We start from the raw sequence: 23,120 nt of genomic DNA, 5'->3' as shown, positions 1-23,120 counted from the left end.
CTCTTTAGTTGGCTCAAGTCTTTTGAGTCTGCTCACAGTCTTGGACAGTCTTTCCACAGCTGAGGCGCAGGTCAGGTGGGAGAAAAAAAGATGATCATCATACTGCCTGAGTCAGGTAGTCACCTGAAGCACTGTTTGTCCTCCTTCTTTCACTGACATCAGTGCCAGTGAGTTGGTGTACGATGATGGCACGCTCCACACAAACTTCTGCCACATGGATTGTGTGCATTGGACCTCATCTGGATCTACAGGGGCTGCTCATTATTCGAATCTCTATAGGTCACCTCCAGCACAGCTAATTCTCTCAGGTACTGTATACCTTTCTCCGTGGTGTTCCACCTGCTTGGGTGCACTATGAGGTCACCCTTGAGAGATCCCAGTTGCTTGGTTTCACTACCATCTACTTCCATATCCTGGCCGTGATATTCCAGCACTGGAGCAGCTAGGTCACCAGGGCTCTCCTGTGCATCTTGCAGCTCACCCAGGGATAGGGATCAGGTGTTTATCTCTGGCCCTGCCTCTTCCTCCTGTTCTGAGGGCCCTGCTTCCTCTTCATCCCTTACTAAATGAACTGATTTTGACTTGGATTTCTCCTTCTGTATAGGGGCAACTGCTACTGGCACAGGTTGTTCCTCTGGTTCAGCTGCAGCTTGAGTGGCCACAGTGCCTGTTGATCTGCTTTCCTTGTCCTCCCGCTGAGGTCTGTCTAGTCTCGAGCAGTGTCTGACAAATAGTTGCCAGGATTCAGCACACTGCATAACTTTGCATCCTTCTGTAACTGCCACAGCATTTTTTCTTTCAACTATCCTATCACTTTTTCTGGGTCCTATAGTTGTTCAGAAGTTGTTCAGAGCTTCCAAACCATTGGAGCAGAATAGTCCTTCAAAAATTGGCCCATTTTCTCCCACTACTCATGACTGTCTGCCCTCGGGGTAGATCTTTGAAAGACCCTCTAAAAAATCTCTTTTGTAACTAACCGTGGTGTGGACAGCACTGAGGAGACCTCGCAGGCTTAGCAACAAAAACGTGCTGTCCTTAACATCCAAAGGGAATTCAAAATTCTCAAAAGCTGTTAGAACAGGCCTAAAGGAGAAGAAGGGGGTAAAATGCTGGGGAAAATCACCCTTCTGTTCCCCTCACAGGCTGGGAACGATTATTAAAGAATTCCCTGAGGTAGCATCGAAGGGCAGGGCAGGAGAGCAACACTGAAGACATATCCCAAATGACCCTCATTGCCCTTGATGTTATCATGTCAAAAGCTGATATCACACAGTACAGCAACAAAGCAATGCTGATCCTTCTACCTGCTCTGAAAAAGAGCACCGCAAGGAGCGCGTGGTTCATATATGGGAGTCTATACAGGGTTAGGTACCACAACCAGGTGAACAGACCCAAGCAACATCGGGACCTAATAACCTCTAGGTCTTAGCTAAGGCCCCTCCTGGCTACTGCAAAAATTGACCCTCTCCTGGCTGGAACCAGGACACCCCATTTTCTAGGCAGGGGGAAGACTTGTGCATGTTTCCAGCTACCTTGGAGAGGGAACGTGCCTATGGAGTAATCTCCAGATAATGTCCCAAAGCAAAGAGCACCAGCTTTCCATCCCTCCCACTGCAGTGCATGGTCATCATTGTGCAGGACAATACCTCTCCTCGGCCCCACCAGCTCTGCTGCACATGTGTGCCTGTCTTAGGACCCCTGTACTGCCATCATGGAGGCAGCCTGAAAATGTTGGTCCTTGATCTAATGCTGACCTGGTGCCTTGAGCAGCCTGCCCACGCTGTTCTGTGCCTTGGTAAGGATGGAACCAGAGCCTCGGTAGAAATGGTATCCCTGGCATCCCACACACTCACTGCTTACTTACCACTCTTCTCTCCCAGGTGAGGCCTTGGGGATTAAATACCCTGTGCAAGTGCCATACAAGCGGATCAAGAGCAATCCAGGGTCAGTGATTATAGAGGGACTGCCCCCTGGCATCCCCTTCAGGAAGCCCTGCACCTTCGGCTCACAAAATCTGGAGAGGATACTGGCTGTCGCTGATAAAATCAAGTTCACTGTGACGAGGTACATGGCAAGAAGTGTTAGCTGTCCCATGAAGGGGAAGAGGAGGGAGCCCACCTAAATGCACCCCCTGCTCTGTAGCCCCATTGGGCCAGGTCTGTAAATGCTATAAGTGCCTCCAGCCCCCCAAGGCAGCAATTAAGTTGACAGTTAGGGTCAACAGAAAGGAGGGGATCATGAAATAGACACTCCTGCTCTTTCCTCGCATCTGCTGCCCAGAGAGATGGTGGGGCAGGCACTATCAGGAGAAAAAGGTTCTTGATGCGATGGATGTGCAAGCAGAGAAATCTCAGCCCCTTTTTCAGGAGGCATGAGACAGATTATTGCTGATGCAGGGAGGTCCTTTAGCACTGCCTGTTCATAGCAGGATCCTCTGAGTTTCGCATCCAAAGGGGATGGACACGAGTGGGAGGGGAAAAGCACTTTAGCTGTGTATCACACTAAGGTGACACAGGGAAAAAAAATGGACTTTGAGTGGCTCCATCACCCTCTTGCTGGGCTGTGCTGCCTATCTTCTTACCAACAGGGTACATGCTGCCCCAAGCAGTGACCTCATCCCCACAGAGCTCCTGCTGGTCCCCCATGAGTCGTGCCACAGCATGTGAAGGACAGGCTGATTCCCAGCCTTCTGTGGGCCATAGGAGGGTGTTCAGTCCAGGCATGCTGGCTTCCCAGTACCATTTAATTTTAAATCTCCTTTTTTCCTTATTTTTCACAGGCCTTTTCAAGGACTTATCCCCAAACCCGGTAAGAGATGATGCCTTTTTGCCTAAGCAATGTATTTGCCAGGTGTTTAGTGATGGTCAGGGAATTGTAAACTGTGGATGGCAAGCAATAATTTTATCAGTTGGAGAAAGGTTGTCCCCACTTTACTTTCCTGGGCTTCCCACTTTGGTTTTGTTGTTGTTTGGTGAATGTGTTGCCTGATACAGCTGGCCTTAGCGTCACCCATTGGTACCGCTGCTGTTTCCTTGAAATAACGGCATTTTTCAAGGGCTAATCTAGGGCAGGAATCTGTTTTCTATTTAAGAAAAGACCTACTTTCCTAAGTTTTTTCTTAAAATAAATCTGCATTGCAGTGAGCTGGCAAGTTTGGTGGGTCATGGGAAAGTGTGGTTAACCACAAGAGTCCCTGTTGGGCTGCAGCCTGGCACTGAAAGCCCACTCCAGCTTGTGGGCATTTCATGTGTAGATACACTGGGGAAGTCATGGCAGAGGAGAGGACAGGGTGTCTGGGATGCACTCCATACACAGCTGTTCAAATCATTATCCCAGAACCGTGTCCTTCACTGTGTATTCCTGCAGTAGCTTTGTCTCTCATTTCTAGGCTGCCCAGAAATGTGGGTAAAAACCTTTCTCAGTTTTAAATGTCTGTCATTACAACTATTGGAAGAGCACAGTTGGGTGCAAAGAACCTTGTCATCTTTATTCATGGCTTTCCACTTCCTTGGCCAGCCTCCATGGTGATGGCACAATTTAGGAAAGACAAATATGGCAGAGAGGAAAACATTTATATGCCCTTATTTGGAACAGCAGAAAGCTGTTAAAGTGCTAACAAAAGGTGAGCTGTCAGAAAAATTCAGGCATGGTCTTTGTGTTCATCTTCTGTGTCCCTGTGTAGGCTCCAGCCAATGATGCCTCAAGACCTCAGCAGACCTTAGCCTTAGACTTGTAGGTTTTGGTCCTAAGCAGCAAGGTGCCAGCTTGCATGGGCCAGACTTTAAATGAGCTCTCAGTGAAACATGAGTTTTGCAGAACTCTTGTTTTCCACGGAATTACATGGTTATGTATCTGCTCCTCCAGCTGCATCTTGTCTTCCCATTCCCCAGCCATAATCAGTGTAATTGCATTAAGAGGCACTGATCTGACACAAATCACACCATTAACAAAGGAGAACATCAGAAGGCAAATACTTCAACATGCTACCTGACTGGGAGATGCAGCCTGATAAATAGAGATGGAGACGAAACTGATTTTCTTTTTGATGCACAACATTTTTTTCTCTCCTTCTCCAGCTGAATGCTTCCTCCATGGACTGGCCCTTCTACCACAAACCTAAAGACATATTTTTTATGTGTATTGTGGTACCCTGAGTAGGCTCAGCAGGTTGCAGCATCTCTCCAGGCTTGGTGCTTCGGTCTCTCTCCTCCCACTGAGGTTTTAAATAAGAGCAGTCACAGCTGAGGGGTTTTCCTTATGTGACATCTCAATTTGTTATAGATTATTTCCCATTCTTGCCAAATCTTCAGAGACAATTCTAGGACTTATAATGATTTTCTAGTAGTCACATTACCATTGGAGTATCTCCTCCAGAAAAGAGCTATTTGTATTTTGCCCCCCTAAAAAATCCCCACTGGCAGCAATTAACCTGTCATTTGCTTTTCCACGCTATTACACGAAAGTGGATGGTGGCAACAGAGTAGTACACTCACTGCCTCAGCTTTGATCGCTTTTCATCTGCCTTAACAAAATGAATGATTTCCAACTAGCCATAGTTCACTAAAAATGTAAATTTAAGAGCATCCTTTTTACCTCAGTCTTGTGTAGTGAAGCCCTGCCATGTAAAATGAGCAGCAGGGTGCTTGGCCTTAAAACAAAATGGATAAAAATCACTTTAATTTGATAGAGGAGGGTTAAAATGAAAGCAATAGTTACTCCCAAGCAGGATGGCATTGCAGAGGTCTCTAAAACTGGAAAGTCCAGGAGTTGACTTTATAAAGGTAAGGGAAATTAATGGATTTTGTGGATCACTTTAGCCAAAAATCATATTTTAGGGAAATGAATCACATTTTAAGGAAAAGGGGAAAATTAACATAATTTTTAAATCCCTTTGGAGTGATTTTAGTTGCCTTTAGGTTAAATTATGGGGTTTTATTTGCTTTAAAGTTGTGCTCCTGCTTCATTGCAAAGAGCATTCCCAATAAGTGCAGGACCATAGATCTCTCTCTTTTGTGGACACCCGTTTTTTCAGTGCAAGGATTTCAATATGATCTGAGCAACTCAGTGCTTTCTTCTCAAGATAATCTGTAAATTATCTGCTGAGATGGTATCTCCCCTCTATTGGGAAATGGGGATGGGGGGAGCTGCTGGTGCACAAGCAGCTGGGGGCGCTGTGCCTTCAGGGATGCTGTTTGCAGAAGGAGGTGGATTTTGGGGGGGAATGAGGCTGGTGTTTGGAAAAAAACCCTTCCACAGTACAGGTTTGCAGCCTCTGAAAGATGGGACAATGACCCTGAGACCACTGGTACCAGCACTTCACCTCTGTGGCTCCCATGAGGGCTTTAACCCAGAAGCACAACCCTCCTGGCATCAAGAGGTTTTTGTTTTGATTTCCAGTGCCTTTTCTCCACACTGCTAAAAAAATCTACTCTCTGCTCCTGCAAAAAGAGCTTCAAAACCTCTTTTTGAAAGCCAGATGATCTTTCACCATTTAACAGGAGTGAGTGAGCAGGGGTGAAGCTCCAGTGCTATAAACACTGTGCTTATCCTTTCTTTTTTTCTTTCCTGAGGCACAGAGATACAAAACTGGCTTAATATGAGCCTTTGGAAAAAAAAATATCAAGCATAAGTAATCTAGCACACACGTTTAAAAAAAAAATCTTTCTGTATGTTAATTTTTATGTGCTTTGATTGAAAATGTATACCAGCTACATCCGTCCTATTCCTCAGCTCCCTATCACCCTGTTAGATTATTTCCCATACTCCAATTAATAAAGTAGGGCACTGATTCTTTAATTAAAAACCCACACATCCAGGCATCCTTTTTAGATACTTTTTTTTAATCACAAGAGCACAATCCTCCTCAAGACTTTGATGAGCTGTGTCTCTCATTAGAAACTCCTGGCAAGAGAAAAAGAAAAGAGGAAAGCAGTGATGTGGCTGAGCGCATCTTGCTCCATCACCAGGTTGCTTTTTGAGATCCATGTCCCTCTTCCTTCACCCATCTGCCCCGTTTATCCCTCATGGGAGCAGCCAGGCCCGGGGTGAATTATTTTTCACTGTTTCTAGTCTGAAGGTGAAAATTCAAGCAGGTAGTGTGAGTAGCTGTGGAGATTCGAAGCTTGTCTGTGATTCCAATCACCTTTTTCTTTCCCTAATTTTGGTCTCCTTTGCCCGTTTGCCTGTGTATGCAGCATCCTCTCGCTTTCAAGAAGGGAGCACCATTGCCCAGCTCATCCCAGCCCTCATGTTCATTTTGGTCTTACCTCCCTCCTGCTCCCCACCACCCTTATATCCTGCTGGGTCTTTCAGAGACCCCCCACTCCATTTTTCAGGGTGCTTATCACATGGTGAGATGAGTACTGCTCCATCCTGGCTATGGTCCAGCACGTTGGGATGCACTCCATACCTCACAGTATTGTGGCCCTGAGCCTGGGGGAATGCTTCCCATGGTTAAGGCTCAGCACATGTGGGTTAGCAGGACAAGAAATTTTAATTATCCTTCTTAACCAGCATGATATCATAAAAGCACCTTGGAATCTTTGCTTGAAATGCTGCAAACACCTTTGAGTTGCTGCCAACCAAAGAAAATGCAGTACTGCCCTTTCACTGGTTCTGATCCATATTGGAAATATGCTGCCATATGTTTCTGTACCTCACTGCTTGCAGTCTGCTTGCACTCCTGTCTGCATTCCTCCTTGACAGAAGTCATGCCAGGATCTTGTTCCCTCTTGGCTTGGACTATAGCTTGTCTTTCCCAGCATCAGCATAATCCACCTGCATCTCTTTCCCTTTGCATAAGCATTTAGTGCTATGGGTGCTGCGCTCAGGGTGCCCACGCAAGCAGACTGTCACCAGTGATTTGGGGGACCAGGCTGCAGAGAGCATTGCTTATTTTCAGGCAGGATCCTGCTGTGTGACAGCGAGTGGCAGTGCTGCAACCACCTATGGCAGGATTTGTCCTCCTGCAGCCCAGGGATGCAGGGCCCAGCTCAGCGCCCCAGCTCATGAGGGTCTGAGGTCTGTGCCCAAAGCTCAGTGAGTGCAATTGCCCTGGGCAGAACCCCATGTTTTTCTCTTCCTTTGGTGCCACTGAACCGAAGGGCTCTCATCCCCCACACAGGGCATCAGCAGGGCACTGTGCTGCAGTGGCTGCTTTCCTGAGCCTCCTTGAAATGTGGAACACGTATTTTGAGTTATTTCAAATTGCTTATGCCTCTATTTAGGAAATTTGGACACTTGCTCCTGCTGTCTCCCTAATCCTCTCCAGTTTGCCAGTGCCAGTACACTGCAGTTTGGCAGCAAGAGCCTCCCCACTGAGCCCCTTACTTGCCCTGGTGCTGCAGTCCCAACCTCCCCACTGGCTGCCCCTGTGGCTGTGACTTCAACGGGATGAGCCGTTTCATTCCTGCTCTTGCCCCATCATGCAAATCCTGGCCCCAGCCCTGTCCCTGCAGCTTTTCCCCAGGAAATTAATTTCTTTTCGATATTGCTTGTCACTTTGGAGTCAGTGGCAAACACCAGCCTCTCCTTAGGGACTCCTCTTTCTTCCGTTTTCCCCCATTGCTGCAGAACTGACACAAGCTCCTTGTTTATTTTTCATCTGCTTTAACCTCGGATTTTTTTTTTCCTCTGATGCTGGAACAGCCGTGCAGCACAGCCACTGCTCATTCGATTGTGCATCCCCGGTCATGTGTGGACCTTGAGCTGCCTAGGAGTGCAGCATATCTCAAGGGATGCTTGCAGGCTCAAGCACATTCCAAACAAAGCAGGTGCTGGAGCAAGGTGGAGAGTCCAGCTCACCACTAAATAACCCACCCAGCAGTTATTTAGCTACCGAAAGTGACTCTGTGCCAAGGGGCCTCAGGACCAGAGGAGTTTTAAGCTGTTAGGGACAGCATTGTTCTGGGTTTTGCTTTAGTTTGTGACCAAGAAACCAAGCTGCAGCACTCATGGCTCTCTTTCTTTTCTTTTTTTTTTTGTCTTCCGGTAACTTGCACTGTAGCCCCTAGACGGATAACATCCTTGGAAAAAGCGTACGCTGCCTTGAATGGTACGTAGCTCAGTTGATGCATCGTAGATGGTAGCAGACAAGAAATGCACTTGTGTTTTAATAAGGGAATGAAAATGTCTAAACCCCCCAAATTTCAGGTATTTTTTTTTCCTCTCTGCTCTGTTTCCCTGTGATACTCCAAACTGAATGATATTTTTTATTTTATTTTATATTTATATTTTATTTTATTTTATAGTTTTATTGTTGTTACTATTCTCTCTGCATTTCTAAGCACTGTTGCTGTAGTCCCTGGGCCTCAGAGCCAGTTCTGCTACAGCCAGACCAACCTGCCACGTTCTCCTCGGCTCATCCATGTGTCCCAGCAATTAATTTGTTAAAAATCCACTTACTATTCAACATACTCCGGGCCAAGGTTGGTGCATAACCATGAAGGCTCGGGGGATTTAAGATATAGACTAATGTATAGGAGTAAGGAAGAGCTCTCCTGCCTGTACCTGTGGCAGGGCAAGGTAGATATAACAGTAGTGCAATCAGCCAGCTGGAATTCTGGCTGCATGTCTAGGTGTCAAGTTTATAGTTCCATTTTCAAAATGCATGTGTTGAGGTAATTCTAACTGCATTTAAAGCTGAGTTACTGTGGAATAGCCTCAGTAAAGACAGCAGGTTTATTCTGGATTTGCACAGGGGTATAACTGAATTGCAGCCATGGAAGCTAGAGGTGGAAAGAATCCTCTTAGGATTCAGGGCCAAATCCTGGCTGTTGTAAGCGTCCTACCATGGCTGGATGTTTCTTTGATGTGTCTGGGATTGGCTGTGGAAGGGATCTAAGCCACATTCTCAATGGGATGTGTTGGGCAATGGCAGTTTTCCTGATGAAACAAACTTCATGACGTGTTTTGGTAACAGAAGGTTGTTACCCCATGCCCAGTGGAGGAGGGGTATTGCCTGGAGCAGCACTCAAAGGATGCTGTTGGTGGCATGGGAAGGAGAAAGGCTCCACTGGGTACCCTGCTCGGCCATGCTGCAGCTTCACTGCCAAGATCAAGGCTCGTGCCATCATGAACACAGAACCATTGTTTATCCTTGGGATACCTTAGATTTGGTTTTGTGTGGGTTTTTTGAGTCACTAGAAAAATAGGCAGTGATTTGGATCCTGTTGTCCAACAGCAGACACCTAAACCCCAGTTTTAATAATTACTAAATGTAACTTGGTGTTTTTCAAAGAAACATCAAGTTCTGACAAGAAAAGCAAATAGTGCTTTAAAAATATGACCATGTGGATGTAAGTGCCTATGGAGGCCAGGGGTCCTGGCTTCAGGCAAGTAGGACTGGGGAAAAATGATTAATCAACTGGCTACTTTTTGGGGGAAAAAAAAAAAAGGTAACACAGAACTGAAGGCAGCAGCTTGGATAAACCTGATTGATGGGAAGGACTCTGCACATTTCAGGAGCAGTAGTGGCTTCCTTGAGTTGATTAATTCCCAAATCCAAATGGGTAAAGTAAAAGGGACATGGAGATTTTTCTTGCCTTGGGATGGAGGGGCAGGTTCCCAGGAAGCAGCGCCACTGGCCAGAGCCTCCTCTTTGGCTTCTCTGTTATGCATGCTCAGTTCTAGGTTTTCCATATTTGTTTGTGTCCTTGGATGGGAATTCATGAGTACTGCAAGGTGGAAAAAAAACCCTTGGGATCTTATTTCTGGCACTCATGTCACTTGGGGCATGAGCAGAAAGGAAAGAGCTGAAGAATTTTGGTGTTTCTTTGTCTGCTACCATCTACACATCCACACGGGTGTATATATACAGCCCAGAAACTGAGCATCAATGACAAGGAAGTCACAGAGGGAGCCCATAGGGTTGGCCTCCACTGGCCTGCCATGGCCTCTGAATCATCACTGGAAGGCATCAGCTTGAAATCAGAGCTCTTTGGTAACATTTGGGTTTAATCTATTCTTTTTTTTTTTTTTTTTCCAAGCCATTCAGGCTGCTTTGTTGCTCTTTCTGGATTTGAAGCACAACTTGGCCCTGGGGTTTCATAGCAGAGATGTCTTTTTGGTTTTTCCTAGTTATATCAAGGCAGAACAATTGTTTTCCAGGTGGAGAAGAGCCTTTTTTGAGGCTGTACCCTGCAGTAGCAGAGTGCAGACGTTTAAGGGTGCCAGCTTCTCTCCAGCATCTGCAGCAGCAGGGTGGCCGAGGTGTGGGATGGGGTTGTTTCTGCCAGGGGTGCTAAGTGTTGGACTCAGTCCCATGCTGAGGGACTTGCAATGGGTTTTCACCTTGTGTTTAAAACAAAACTGCCAGCCATTTGTTTGCTTAAAATCAAAACAAAACTCATGTGCTCAAAATAATCAAAAATCATAGTCATGTGATTGCTTAAAATGAAACTAAATAGTTTCAAACTGGGGGCAGAGGATGTTTGGATCCCTTATGCCAGGGTTTACAGGGCTCACCGTGATGCTGTAAAAACCCACTGTGAGAGCCCACCTGGAGCACTGCATCCAGCTCTGGGGCCCTCAACATAAGAAGGACCTGAATCTGTTGGAACGAGTCCAGAGGAGGCCATGAAGATACCCTAAGGCCTGGAACACCTCTGCCATGGAGACAGGCTGGGAGAGCTGCAGATGTTCACCTGGAGAAGGCCTCTGGGGAGACCTCAGAGCCCTTTCCAGTACCTAAGGGGGCTTCAAGACAGCTGGAGACAAACTCTGAACAACTTAGAGGACAAGGGGGAATGTCTTCACACTAGCAGAGGGCAGGGTTAAATGGAATACTGTGAGGGTGGGCAGGCCCTGGCACAGGTTGATCAGAGAAGCTGTGGCTGCCCCATCCCTGGAAGTGTTCAAGGCCAGGTTGGATGGGGCTTGGAGCAAACTGGTCTAGTGGAAGATGTCCCTGCCTGTGGCAGGGAGTTTGGAACTGCATGGTCTTTAAGGTCCTTTTGAACCCAAACCTTTCAGGGATTCCATGATGTCTACCCAGTGGCTTGCCAGCCAGGGTGACAGTGCCTGCCTTGGGTTCAGTGAGGGTTCTTTTTGGGAGGACAGAATGTGGGAAGGAGACCCCACTGAGCTGATCCTGCACAGCACATCACAACTAGCTCAGGACTGGAGGGGTGACCACAGCAAGAGGCAGATAAGGTTCATTCACTTGGTGCTTTATACCTGTAGAGGTAAAAAAGTGTCGAATGGGACCTGTACTGACCCCAGTTGTTTGTTCTGGAGCCCCCTGAGGATGCTAAATAGCTGAGGATAAAAATCTACTGAATTAGACACATCATTTGAAATGAGAAAATGGAGGAGAAATTGTTTAGCATGATGAGGATAATTGAAAAAGCTAGTAAAGCCAAGTTGATTATATGGCACATTATAAAACAATACTGTACTTAGAAGCCTAGCCATGAAAGTGCTCTCTCATTCCTTGATGTCACTCGTGGGAGCATTCATGACACTGAGGGCTTGAGTCTGCTCTGCATTTTTTCTAGTCATTTTCTAGTCATACACCCCTCAAAGTAGATGTAAAATGCTCTCAGCCATGGCACTGCATGGCAAATGGAGATCTGTCAACATTTTAGAGCTGCTTCGCACAGCTCTGAAAGGCATCACAGGGTGCAAGGAGCACCTCTGAGGTGTACCTAGGCCATGCTGGGGCAGAGGGACAGGCATACCGCCCTGCACTTTGGCATGGGATTAGTTTTCCAGGGGCTCAGAAGGAAACAAGGTGTGTTCATGCCTGTCCTTGCTTTTGCAGATGAGGATGATGCCAACAGGCTCGGAGAGAAGGTGATTCTCCGAGAGCAAGTGAAAGAGCTTTTCAATGAAAAATACGGTGAGTCTTCGCCTGCGTGCATCACAGAGAGAGCCTGGTTTTGCTGACAGCAGCTGTAGTTAAAATTAATTCCACCAAAGGCCTCTATTTATAGCTCGAGCACACGGCAGCTGCTGCAGTGCAGGTTCCGTCCTGCTGCTCCATGTTACAGCCTGTCCCCAGCGACATCCCTGTGCCTTGCTCCTGGCAGGTGGGACTGTTACCTTCTTGTTGACAGTTCATCCTTGGCAAGGGGAAGGAAGATGACAAAATGCAGTACAGGAGCAGGATTTGTTCAGTCTACTGTCAGCCTTTGATGCATTTTTAACATGTCCTGATCTGGCACAAGCTGTGGTGTGTATACTGAGTGTGCTGCCCTGTGCCCGGCCCTGCCTGCCAGGCTAGGAGCAAGGCTGGAACCCCATGCTGACATGCAGTGAGTGTGGGGAACAGTTTGCTGAAGCTGCAGTGGAAAAGGAGGTCAGAATATTGACGATTCAAAAATGCCATCTGCAGGCTCCTTGTGCCACCCAGCAACCCTCTCCTTCCACCCATCCTTGAGAAAAGGAGCAGCAGGAATAGCTGGGGGTGGGGGGAATGTAAGAGCCAGCACAGGGTGCATGACCCTGCATCTTGACCCTGCAGGTTGGGCTGCCCCTGCTCTTGGCTGTCCCCTTGCCATCATAGGGGCACAGCTTGTTTAAGTGCAGGTATTTTTCAGCCTGTGAGTCCCCAGGGCTTCACAGCCAGGCCACAGCAGCTCAGTGGCACCCCACAGCTTCAGTGCAGTGTCTTGCCTCCCTCCCCAAAATAACTGCCTGAGGGAGAAGGAAAATAGCCAAACTCATAGCAAAGCAGTAGGGAATGTCATTGCCCTCCTTTCTAATCTCCTCTTGTCAAAGCTGCTCACCCTTCCCAACCCTGTTTATTTTGGGGTGCTGCTCGCAGGAGGGGCTGTGTGCTGCTTTGAAGGAGGATTTGTGTCACTGGAGGTGCCAGTGTATAGTCACAGTGCCCCAGGAGGCTGCGGCCCATGCTCTGAGCATCTCTATTCATTCAACCCTTGGGAGGACTGAGCCCACAGCAGATCCCTGCTTTCTCATTGTCCTGGCACTGTTTATGGAGCAGAAGATGCCAGGTAGGCTCCAAGGACAAACTCTGTGAAGAAAGCCAAAAAAGTGGCTGAGGTGCCACTCACACGTTCATGTTTTGGGCTGCAGAGACACAAGGCAGGAGCAGGCTCTTACAGTCAGAAAGAACCAGCACAGGAGGGAGGGATGTTCACTGCTCCCCACCAGCTAGGAACTGAAGGGGTATCTGGAGAGGTGAGCAGCAGATTTAATTGCACAGAAGTGCTTTTAATGCAGCAAGGAATTTTGGTACTTCACTGCCACAGGATGTTGTGGAGGCCAAAGAGAGAAACTGATGCAAAAAATGGGCAGGAGGGATGCGATGATGTGATATGATGTGATGTGGATGTGATGTGATGTGATGTGATGATGAGGGATGGCAGTGATCTCTACCCCAGTGATCCCCAGACCTGCTGACAGCCAGAGGGAAGTGGAAATGGACAAATCTCTCCCATTTGCCCCCTGTCCTGGGCTGTCTCTCATGCTGCTGCTGCTGCTGCTGGTCCAGCTGCTGGTGCAAGTGCAGCAATGGGTGTGCTCTGAACTCACCTGAGGCTCCTGCAGGATTCTAAGTGGAGGCTAACAGAGCAGTCAGTAAACTGGACAGGTAGATGTGAAACAGCTGGGTGGGGCATGGCTGCAGCAAAGGTTGGGCATCAGGGCAGCCACAGCTTCCCAAAGTCCCCTGGGGCTCTTGGTCCTTCAGTTGGTTGGGTCTAGAGCCCCTTGGGGTAAAGCTGGTATGCTGTCCTCTGCTCTGCCATTACAGGAGAGGCTCTGGGCTTGAACCGGCCCATTATGGTGCCCTATAAACTCATCAGGGACAGTCCTGATGCTGTGGAGGTTACTGGGTTGCCAGACGATATCCCATTCAGAAATCCCAATACTTATGACATTCATCGGCTGGAGAAGATCTTGAAGGCACGGGAGAGCATTCGGATGGTGATTATAAACCAGCTCCAGTAAGTTCTCCCAGCTTTGTGATGGGGGAGGTTTCTGTTTTTTAAGTGTTGTCTTTGCTTCTTCCGTGGGGTAACTCACCACAGGGCCACCAGAACCACCACGTACATTGTCCTGTGCTGCAGGGAGGTTCTTACACATGGGTGGGCACAGCAAAGGGTTAGCAGGGCTGATTTTCCCCCTCTTTCTTGTGCAATTTGTGATGATCCTGCTGGGAAGGGACATGACATGGGGGCAGGAAACTCAGAGACCCAGCTGAGTTCTTTCAGGTTGCTACCCTCTGGGGCACACTGGGGATGCTTGAGTCCCCTCTCTGTGCAAAGGGGTATTGGAGGAGGCAGCTCAGGGTTGGGTACTGGGCTGTGTCCCAGCATGGGCAGGCACACAGGGTGAAACAACAGCATCTGCCTGACTCACTCTTTGTCTCTTCCACAGGCCATTTGCTGAAATCTGCCCGGAGGCCAAACAAACAGGTAAGGGAAGGGCTAGGACATAACTGGCTTTCCCAGCTCTACAGGAGAGAAAATACATGGGCCAAATGGATGGGGATTGGGGGTGATGTTCCAACCTCCCACATCCCTAGGGCTGGCTGAGGAGAAGATTGTGACTCAATAGGCTAAGCATCTGTGCATTAGCAAACCACCAAACCATCCTCTTAAATGATTCCATTTCTGCAAGCTGCAGGAAGACTGGGCTGTTCAACTTCAGCATATTCTGGAGGATGTGATTATGTCTCTCCCATTAGCAATTTACTCACCATGAGCAATTTATTCACTGGTAAATTTGATCTGTCGTTTAGCACTTGAACTTCTAAGGAAACAAGGTTTCTGTGATCACTGGGAATGTGTTTCTATCTTTGTCCCATCCTCCCCAGTAAATCTCAGCCAGTTTTAGTCAAATGTGTCAGAATTAGCAACCCTAGAGAAAATTACGATCCTATTAGTGTTATGAAAATAGGTTGCTGTGTAGAGAAGGGAGATCTGGCAAGCAAGAGCACGCCTGCAATGTGAGGAAAGCTGGCAGCTCCGTGCCAGATCATGGAGGCTGAGCAGATTGCTGTAGGGAAATGTTCTGTGGCAGACGAGGTCAGAGTGGCAGGAAGAGACCCCACATTTAGGGACCACTTGCAGGGCTCAGACACCTCATGCCTTCCTTCTCTCCTTGCAGAGAAAGACATCAGTGTTCCCAAACGGAAGCGGAAGAGGATCTCTGAAGGGAACTTGGTATCTTCCTCTTCCTCGTCTTCCTCTTCCTCCTCTTCCAATATGGAGTCTACATCATCAACAAATCAGATCTCACTTGTGGTAAAGCCTTCCAAATATTAGGGGGGTTACTGCCTACCTATCTTTCTGCTTCTGGATGCTGCTCTTTGTTCTCGAACAGTCACCACCTCCCTCTGCCTGACAAGCACTATTAAGTGTGATGTAAAATGGCACAAGCTGGTTTGGCAAAGAAGGGGACACACCTGTGGGGCTACCTTTTCCTGCTGGGTTTCTCTGGGCGAGGTCAGCAGACCGAATCATCTGCTTGGGGCTCTCCCACATCCCTGCTGTGTGCCATGGGGGTGCTCAGTTTTAGTGGGAGCCGCACATGAGCTGCAGACAGACTTGAGCAAATTCTCCCACTCCACTGGGTTAAAACACAGATGCTGGTGGCATCATCTCGGGCCCGTAGCACCTCTTAGAAGGACCCAGTGGTTCCCAACGATCCGAGCTGTGCCGGGTGTACCTCCAGCTTGGTCCTGGGAGTGATGCAGAGCTTCAACATGCCACAAAACCACAAAAATAGGAAACAAATCATGGAGATGCATACAACTGCACTCTCTCGGGGCTTGGCTTTGGTTGTGAATGATACAAAATAAAATTCGCCCAAAAAGAGCAAGAGAAATACAAATTTAGAAGCTTTTTTGTCAAGTTTGCCAGTGGTGTTTTGGTTTGGGGTTGGTTCTTCTCTTCTCCTTGGAAAGTGGGAGCAACAGCTGGTGTCAAAACATGTCAGAGGTTTGATGTATGCATGATTTTGTGTTGTATCCTAACAGAGACTTTTGCCTTCTTTTTCTCTCCCTCTCTTTCAGCAATGGCCCATGAACATGTACATGTTAGACTATGGTGGTCTAAACGTCCAGATCCCAGGACCTATTAACTATTAGACCTCAATACTGAATAAGAACCTCAAATGAGAGAATAAATAAATAAATGTAATTTATGTAAAAAGTGTATATTCCAATATGTATTGATGCCTTTTAGTTTTTCCAATGATTTTTACACTATATTCCTGCCATCAAGGCCTTTTTAAATAAAAATAAAAAGTGTTGCCTTGCTCTTAAAAGTACTTATTTTATTACATATAGTATTGATAAATAGCATTTATAGGTAAGAGTAAGGGCAGAAGGGCACCCCTGGACAGAACTTGTCAGGCATTGGCTGCTCAGTAAATCCTTAGTGTCACCAGTGCTTGAAGCCAAGAGGTCTGAAACATTTTAATGCTTCATTTAATTTAAATCAGAGTTGTAAAAATCCATGTACACAGCTGCCGGAGGATGGTACCGAACTGCAGTGGTGACAGAGGAAGGAACCAGGCCTTCTGAGCATCAGGCACCTGCACTCATGAGTCTTGTTGACTCTGAAGCTGAATTCCATTTGCATTAAGAGGGAAGGAGGTTTCAGGCCTTCCCATCCAGCCTCCTGCTATCCCAGGTCTTGGAAAGGCACAGAAGTATTGGGTTGCATGAGTTTAACCAGAGTCTAAACCAGGAAAATATTTTCATCCAGTGAATTCCTTCACTATTTGTGATTTTATGATTATCATTCTATGACTCTATGATTTTCTGGGAGGCATTGATGCCTTATGGGGGAGGAAGTTCCCTCAACAGAATCACAGAATTGTTTCATTTGGAAAAGACCTTTAAGATCAAGTCCAACCATTAGCTCAGCACTGCCATGTTTACCACTAAACCACGTCCCCATGAACCACATCCACACAGATTTGAATGGGAATTGAGTGGGATGATAGTGAGTCTCGCACTTCCAGGGATGGTGGCTCTTGCACTTCCCTTGACAGCCTGTTCCAATGCCTGACGTCCCTTTTGGTGAAGACTTTTCCATAATACACAATCTAAACCTCCTCTGGCACAACTTGAAGCCATTTCCTTTTGTGCTACCTGGGAGAAGAGACTGACCCCCACCTGGCTACAATGTCCTTTTAGGTAGTTGTACAGAGCAAGAAGGTCCCCCCTGAGCTTCCTTCTCTTCAAGCTGATCCTACTGAGGCTGCACAGGTTCCAGATTGCTTGGTCACTGCAAGTGGCAATGCTGAGAGCATCCGGGGAAACCCCTGAGCTCCTCCACACACCCTGGGCCACTTTGCCTCACGTAAGAAACAAGACAATAAATTAAGGGATATTATTTGAAATTCCGGCCTTGCACATTCCACCTCTGGAGTTTGGCAGCAGAAGCAAATGGCCCTGACTGCTGTTACTAACCACTGCACATTTTTAATTTGTGCTTTATGCCTGCTGAGAGCCATGCTCAGGTGAGACACAGTGGGAACTAATGCTGGCTTAAGAAAACAACAAGAAGAAACATCCTGGCTTGGGTGTAGGTAAATGCAGCCCAGCATGCACCACCAGTGAAGTAAGGGCCCTGGGGATTGTAACTTTGGAGTTATCCCAAGCAGCAACACATGGCATCACTGGGGGGGTGACCATTGCTGAGTGTCCCTCCAAGATGCAGGAGGGGTCAGAGCCTTGTCACAGAGCAAACCTGCCGTGACAGCAGCAGCTGTGGTCTGCCAGAGGGTGGATGGCGGTGGACACAGGATCAAAGTCACTAATGACAGTTTTTCTGAGTGCAGTGCAATGCTTTATTTGTTTTACATGTTTTTGGTCTGCTTGAGTCCATGTCTCTTCAGGTCACAGAAGGGTTTTAGTGTGTAAAAGTGTTATTTGATGGTGAGTAGAACTGTTTGAAGACAGCTGCAGTTTTATTTCCTGGCTCTGGACTTGCATTTGCTCTGGAGTTAGATGTAAATGATCACATGAGATAACAAAATCCCAGACAAATGTAGGATAGTGAACAAAGGTGGCAAAGCCTGTATCAGTGACCCCAATTAGAAATACAGTTTGACATCTGAGCAGTTGGCATCAAAATCTGAGTCTTTCTTGTTTCTGCCCGATGCTCAAACCTGCAGCATCTCCAGTTAGGAAACAAAGATACATGATTCAGAGGTAAAAATACATTTTTCTCTTCCTAAATGTCTGAAAGGGGCTTATTCACAGGTCAGATCCCACTGAGTAGGTGTCACCTAAGAGAACATACTCATTATATTTTGATTTTTTTTTCTTGTGAAGAACATAAAGGTCTGATGCCAGAGCACCAAATGCAATCACGCAGATCTGTAATGATGAGGATGTTGGAGGTTGCCCATCCCAGCATTCCTCAAGTGGAGGCTCTGGCAGGATGGGGCTGAAGCACTGCGTTCACACAGTCCCTAATGATGCTGCCAAAAGACAGGTGTGAATGCAGGCTACAGAGTTAAATTAGTGAATAGGAGCTTGTGCTGGGGACTAATGATTTGATTCAGAAAGCTGAATGTAATCGTAAAGACTGTAAATGGTTGAGGGGGGTGGAAACTGATGAAGGAGACTCTTCTCCTGCTGGCATCCTGAGCATCTTCAGCATCCTCAGCTTGGAGTCTGGTGAGCAAGATGAGGCAGGGGAAGGCTGGCTGTGTCGCTGCGGCACAGGCTAAGCCAAAGCTCTGGGCTCAGATTTTCTTCCCTAAGTTTCCTGATCCATGATATGGAGCTCTGCATACCCCCAAGCTCCACTTTCTAATAGGCAGCTTGTGCCCCGCCCTGTAGGGTAAGCCATGGAGCTCTGCATCCCCCTGGCACCTCCAGGTTTCCATGGCTGGGTTTTGAGGCTACTGGGTTCTGGTAACAGATATATTTTGTGTAGTGAATAGCAGTGATTCCTGCTGTAATTTTGAATAGTTTAAGGGCCACAATATCCACTTCCATTTTCCATGGCTGGGGTGGGAAACTCTTGCCCTGGTGCCTGTGTTTGCTTGTGACCTAGGAGCCCTGATCCTTCCCACTTTGGAAAAATGATAGATCATTTTGCTTTATTACTGGCTTCCCTCAGCTGTAATTCTCACAGCTTCCCTAATCTTGATCCTGCAGTGGCAGAGTGGCACTTGTTTTTTGTGTATATTGGGATTATCTGCTTTATGGGAACCACTCCATTAGAATTAGATGAGTGAAGATGCAGATCTTAACACTTCTGCTGTGTTTCTCATTTATTACTTTTCAAAGCCTTTGGTATTTTTGGGGGTGTTTTGTTGCTTATGTGTTTACAAATCCAATAACAATCTTCATTAAGAGTTGCAAAACATGAAGCCATTTTGATCCAAGGCAGATGGCAGCTAAATGAAGTTTAATTAAAGAATGAGAGCTTTGATTCAAGTAATTTTTAAAGATACAGTGTACCAAGATGCTAGAGAACAGTATAAACAGCATCTGTGCTTTCATTCAGAAGCCTGAACGCATTTGCAAGGAATCCCTTTGCAAAGCCTTCCGGAGCAATCCCAGGTTGTGGGATGCAGCTCAGCAGGCAGCATGGCTGGTGACCTTCAGAAACCACCTTCCCCTGACACTACAGCAAGGCTGGGAAACTAGTAATGCAGCCAAGTGAGAGATCTTGCTTCCTTCTTTGTGTGTGGATTTTTTTTATTATTATTTTTATTTATATTTTTGATAAGTTCAGCTGATGCCAAAGTAAGACTTAGTCTGAGCTACAACCAAGTTTTGAACTGTTTTCCAGCAGTCATTACAATCCACTCCTCCCCTCAGTATCCAGCCCCTTCCAGCTGCTCACACAGTAGCATGGCTTCACAGACATTACCTGACGTCTTTGTAGCCTACACAGCTTAGAGCAAGTTCCTCATCCAAGGCTAAAGCTAAAGTCATAGAGGCTTAGGTGTTGTGGGAGGCTCCATCTCGGTGGTGCCACAGCTTGACTGCCCTGGGAGTTCCTGGGCGGCTCCAGCCAGGGCATTTCTCTGACTAAATCAACGAAACTCGTTTCCAAACAGGTGAAGTGAACTAAGAAAACAACCCTCACACGTAGCACCATCACTGCTCTGCTCTGTGGTGGCACAGGGTTTCTTCTCTGTTCTAATGGTACAACATTAGCTTGCCAGCTGGAAAACCTCCAGCTTGAGGACACACCCTAGCAGTGCTGGTGTCAGCCTATGGAGAGCTGACTGCAGGCTCAAGGTCTTATAGAGGATTATAAAATCCGCTGTAAAGAGGTGCATCCAACTTGTCTATGAGGAGTGAGCTTCCTTTCAGTTGCTCTTCTAACATTAAGGGCTCATTTTAAGTTGCCACTTATGTTGCTGATGTCTGCATCAGTAAATCTGTCTTCCGTTGCAACTGGCACAAAAAAACCCACCTTCTTTTTCACGGCCAAATGTCAGTAGACCTGAGTGCAAAATAATTAAAGATAACATTCTAGTAGGCTGATTACATGTAGAAGTGCTGTTGCCTTAAGAGACCTTGGAGAAAAAAGACTCCAGGCCAATTTAATGTATAAGATAAAGACAGTAGGTCCTTTAATCTCAGGCCTGAGGCCCAGGGAGTACACATGATGTTCACATCCCTGGACAGTGGTTTTATGATTTTATAATAAGGTTGATCCAATTCCAGATTTGTCCACCCCTGGTTCTGCTCCCGACACGCTCCTTCAGGAATTGGGTTTGGGACCCCTTCTTCCTCATCTTCATGTACTTTGCAGGATGCACAATTCTTGGAGTTCCTCCAAAGTTCTGGGCTTGGAGGTCGCTGTGTCTGTGTGATATCCTCTGGTCCAGGCCTTAGGGTGTTTTTCTACAATTCTACCTTGAAATGAAGACTAAACATGCTAACGGAATTAAGAGGGATTGATATGGAATGGGGTAACGGAGTTGGGTATGTGTAACTACTATGATAAGGGTAAGGGATATAATACAGCTACATTAAAATCTACATTCACTACACAACTACTAAAATCTACAAAAGTTAAAAAACACAAAAAAAAAAACAAAAAAAACCCCCAACCAACCAACCAACCAAAACCAACAACAACAACAACAACAACAAAAACAACCAAAAAGCTCTGAGGCATCATGCTAATAGATCTGCAGGCATAATAAGTAACCGTGACAGTTGATGGTGTTCAGCTAAAAATAACTCAGGTGGCCTGGTGTTTGCCTCAGGAAGCCCCTGCAGAGGACAGTACTGATGTGTGAAAAAGCTCCTGCACAGAGTGCTGACATGCTGCTCGTGCTAGTGCTGCCAGGGGACCTTCCCAAGAACATTGCCTCTCTGGGAAGGAAGGTGATGGATGCAAACATGCTCTCCTTCAATGAAGACCCCTGAATGGTTAGTTTGCACAAAAAAATACCCAGCTCTGCAGGTGAGGAAAAATGATTCTGGTTTGGACTTCTCGCCACCAAGATGCTCAGGGCAGAGCACTCCCTTGTGTCTCCTGGGCAGCCTGTGAGGACCACCGGCTCCTTGTTGCTGTGCAGTTTTCAACTCCTTCTCTACCACTTTCAGATGGCTTTTGGTCCCTTAGGAGAAGTTGTGTCTTGGGGAGATTGGTAGATGATGATCTGACAACCCTGCTGAGTAGCATAGCATCTAACCCTGGAAGATCATCTCATCACAACTAGCCTGCTCCTGCTTCTTGCTGCTGGTCCCCAGCCATCCCTGCACCACCTGTATGTGGGAATACCTAGGAAGACGAGAAGGACAGTGCCTAGGAAGATCACACTGGAAGAATAACCTGAACACAGGCAATTCTGTAAAATGTTTATTGGTTTATTTGAATTTTTTTGCTTTTGTAATTTTTATAGTTTAGCTGCCAAGGAAATTGTTCTGTAATGTAAAGCAAAAATGCTCCCAAACTCCTTTCTTTCAGAAAAAACATTTGAGTAGAAATGTCTGTTTTCTTTTATTGCAGACAAGAATCCCTTTTCACCCTTTGTGAGCATTTCTATCAATTACGTTGGTGTCCAAATTGCTGGTTTTGTCAGCAGCTTGATCTAGGCTCCATAGTCACACTGGCGAAGATTTCTTCAGAAGGAGCATGAAGGGGAAAGAAAAACCCAAAGCAAAAAACCTCAAAACCCTTCTCTTGGATAATAATGATTTGCTGGCAAACTTCTGCTCTAATTTCCTCCTAAGAGCAAAAAACAAAGTTTATTTGAAGGACTGGTTGAACATATTGAGGCACAAGCACGGCTGGCTTCTGTATTATTGAATGAACTCGCAGTGCTTTAGCTCTGGACCTGAGCTATCGCATTTCTCTTTTGCTCAGGTTGTCCTGTCTGCTGCCCAGGACTCTCCACCAGGCCATGTAAGCCTGGCACTGGGCTGGAGCAGGCCGAGGGTACCTGGTGGGATCCTGGCACCTCTCCCTCTGTGCCGTCTTGTGTACAACACTCTCAGCTTTCATTTTAGAGACACTTGGTCCCTGGCTGGTGTGGCTAGGAGGAAAATTTGGGAAGCACAAGCTTCTACATCAGTGTCAGTACAAGCCTGCAAGGACAGCAACTGTTCAGAGACATGGATAATTATTCAGAAGCCATGGACGCTTTTGATGTCCATGTTAACCATTGTGATTATTGAAGCATCTCACCACACAGATTTGCTGGATTTTCAAACCTTTGTGATGGAAGAAAATGCATTTAGGGGTGATCTGCTGCTAGCACCTGCAGTTTTGGATAGCATGTTAAGTTGGGGAGGTTTTATTCTGATCTTTGGAAAAATGCATATTTATTGTCACTGTAACCCTCTGTGGCAAATGGTGAATTATTTTTTAAATGCTTCCCTCTTCTTTTAGAAAAGTTACAGTTCACAAGCCAATGCAAAATTCTTGCCTGTTCTATAGACCTCATATCGACATTAAGAATGATGGTAATAGAAGGTTCTTGATCACTTGATCTAAGGTATCAGTGTGGGGGGACATGGAACCAAGACAATTCCTTGCAAAACTCCCTACAACGTGCTTAACTGAGGAGAGAGCAATAAATGAGAGGAGAAAACAGTGCCTGTGCTTTTACTAGCCAAATATTTGCACTGCCCATGTGTTCAGCAGCCTCATACGTGCACCATATTGAAAGTAAAAATACAGGATGCCTTTACTTACTATTTAACACCAAAAAAA

The 23,120-nt window shown here is 46.6% G+C and overlaps 1 protein-coding gene across 6 annotated transcripts in view; it reads left to right on the top strand.

The window, feature by feature from the left end:
- The window catches only part of GTF2IRD1 (GTF2I repeat domain containing 1), a 70,800-nt gene extending 54,564 nt beyond the window's left edge, over positions 1 to 16,236 (top strand). For 3 of the 6 annotated variants that reach the window (XM_027895784.1, XM_027895782.1, XM_027895780.1), the window contains 8 exons: positions 1,881 to 2,064; positions 2,780 to 2,808; positions 8,006 to 8,053; positions 11,762 to 11,839; positions 13,718 to 13,910; positions 14,344 to 14,381; positions 15,076 to 15,212; positions 15,983 to 16,236. In XM_027895784.1, the coding sequence (XP_027751585.1) occupies positions 1,881 to 2,064; positions 2,780 to 2,808; positions 8,006 to 8,053; positions 11,762 to 11,839; positions 13,718 to 13,910; positions 14,344 to 14,381; positions 15,076 to 15,212; positions 15,983 to 16,057 (782 nt within the window). In that variant the 3' untranslated portion in view covers positions 16,058 to 16,236. Of the gene's footprint in view, positions 1 to 1,880; positions 2,065 to 2,779; positions 2,809 to 3,516; positions 3,623 to 8,005; positions 8,054 to 11,761; positions 11,840 to 13,717; positions 13,911 to 14,343; positions 14,382 to 15,075; positions 15,213 to 15,982 lie in introns of those variants that run through there. The other 3 variants (XM_027895783.1, XM_027895781.1, XR_003572563.1) reach the window with 3 other exon arrangements.
- Positions 16,237 to 23,120: the final 6,884 nt, after the last annotated feature.

The sequence above is a fragment of the Empidonax traillii genome, unplaced genomic scaffold, assembly GCF_003031625.1.
Source record: "Empidonax traillii isolate 1590-97213 ecotype Southwest subspecies unplaced genomic scaffold, ASM303162v1 scaffold468:size725061, whole genome shotgun sequence".
Classification (NCBI taxonomy): Eukaryota; Metazoa; Chordata; class Aves; order Passeriformes; family Tyrannidae; genus Empidonax; species Empidonax traillii.
This window is presented reverse-complemented; position numbering and strand designations above follow the sequence as displayed.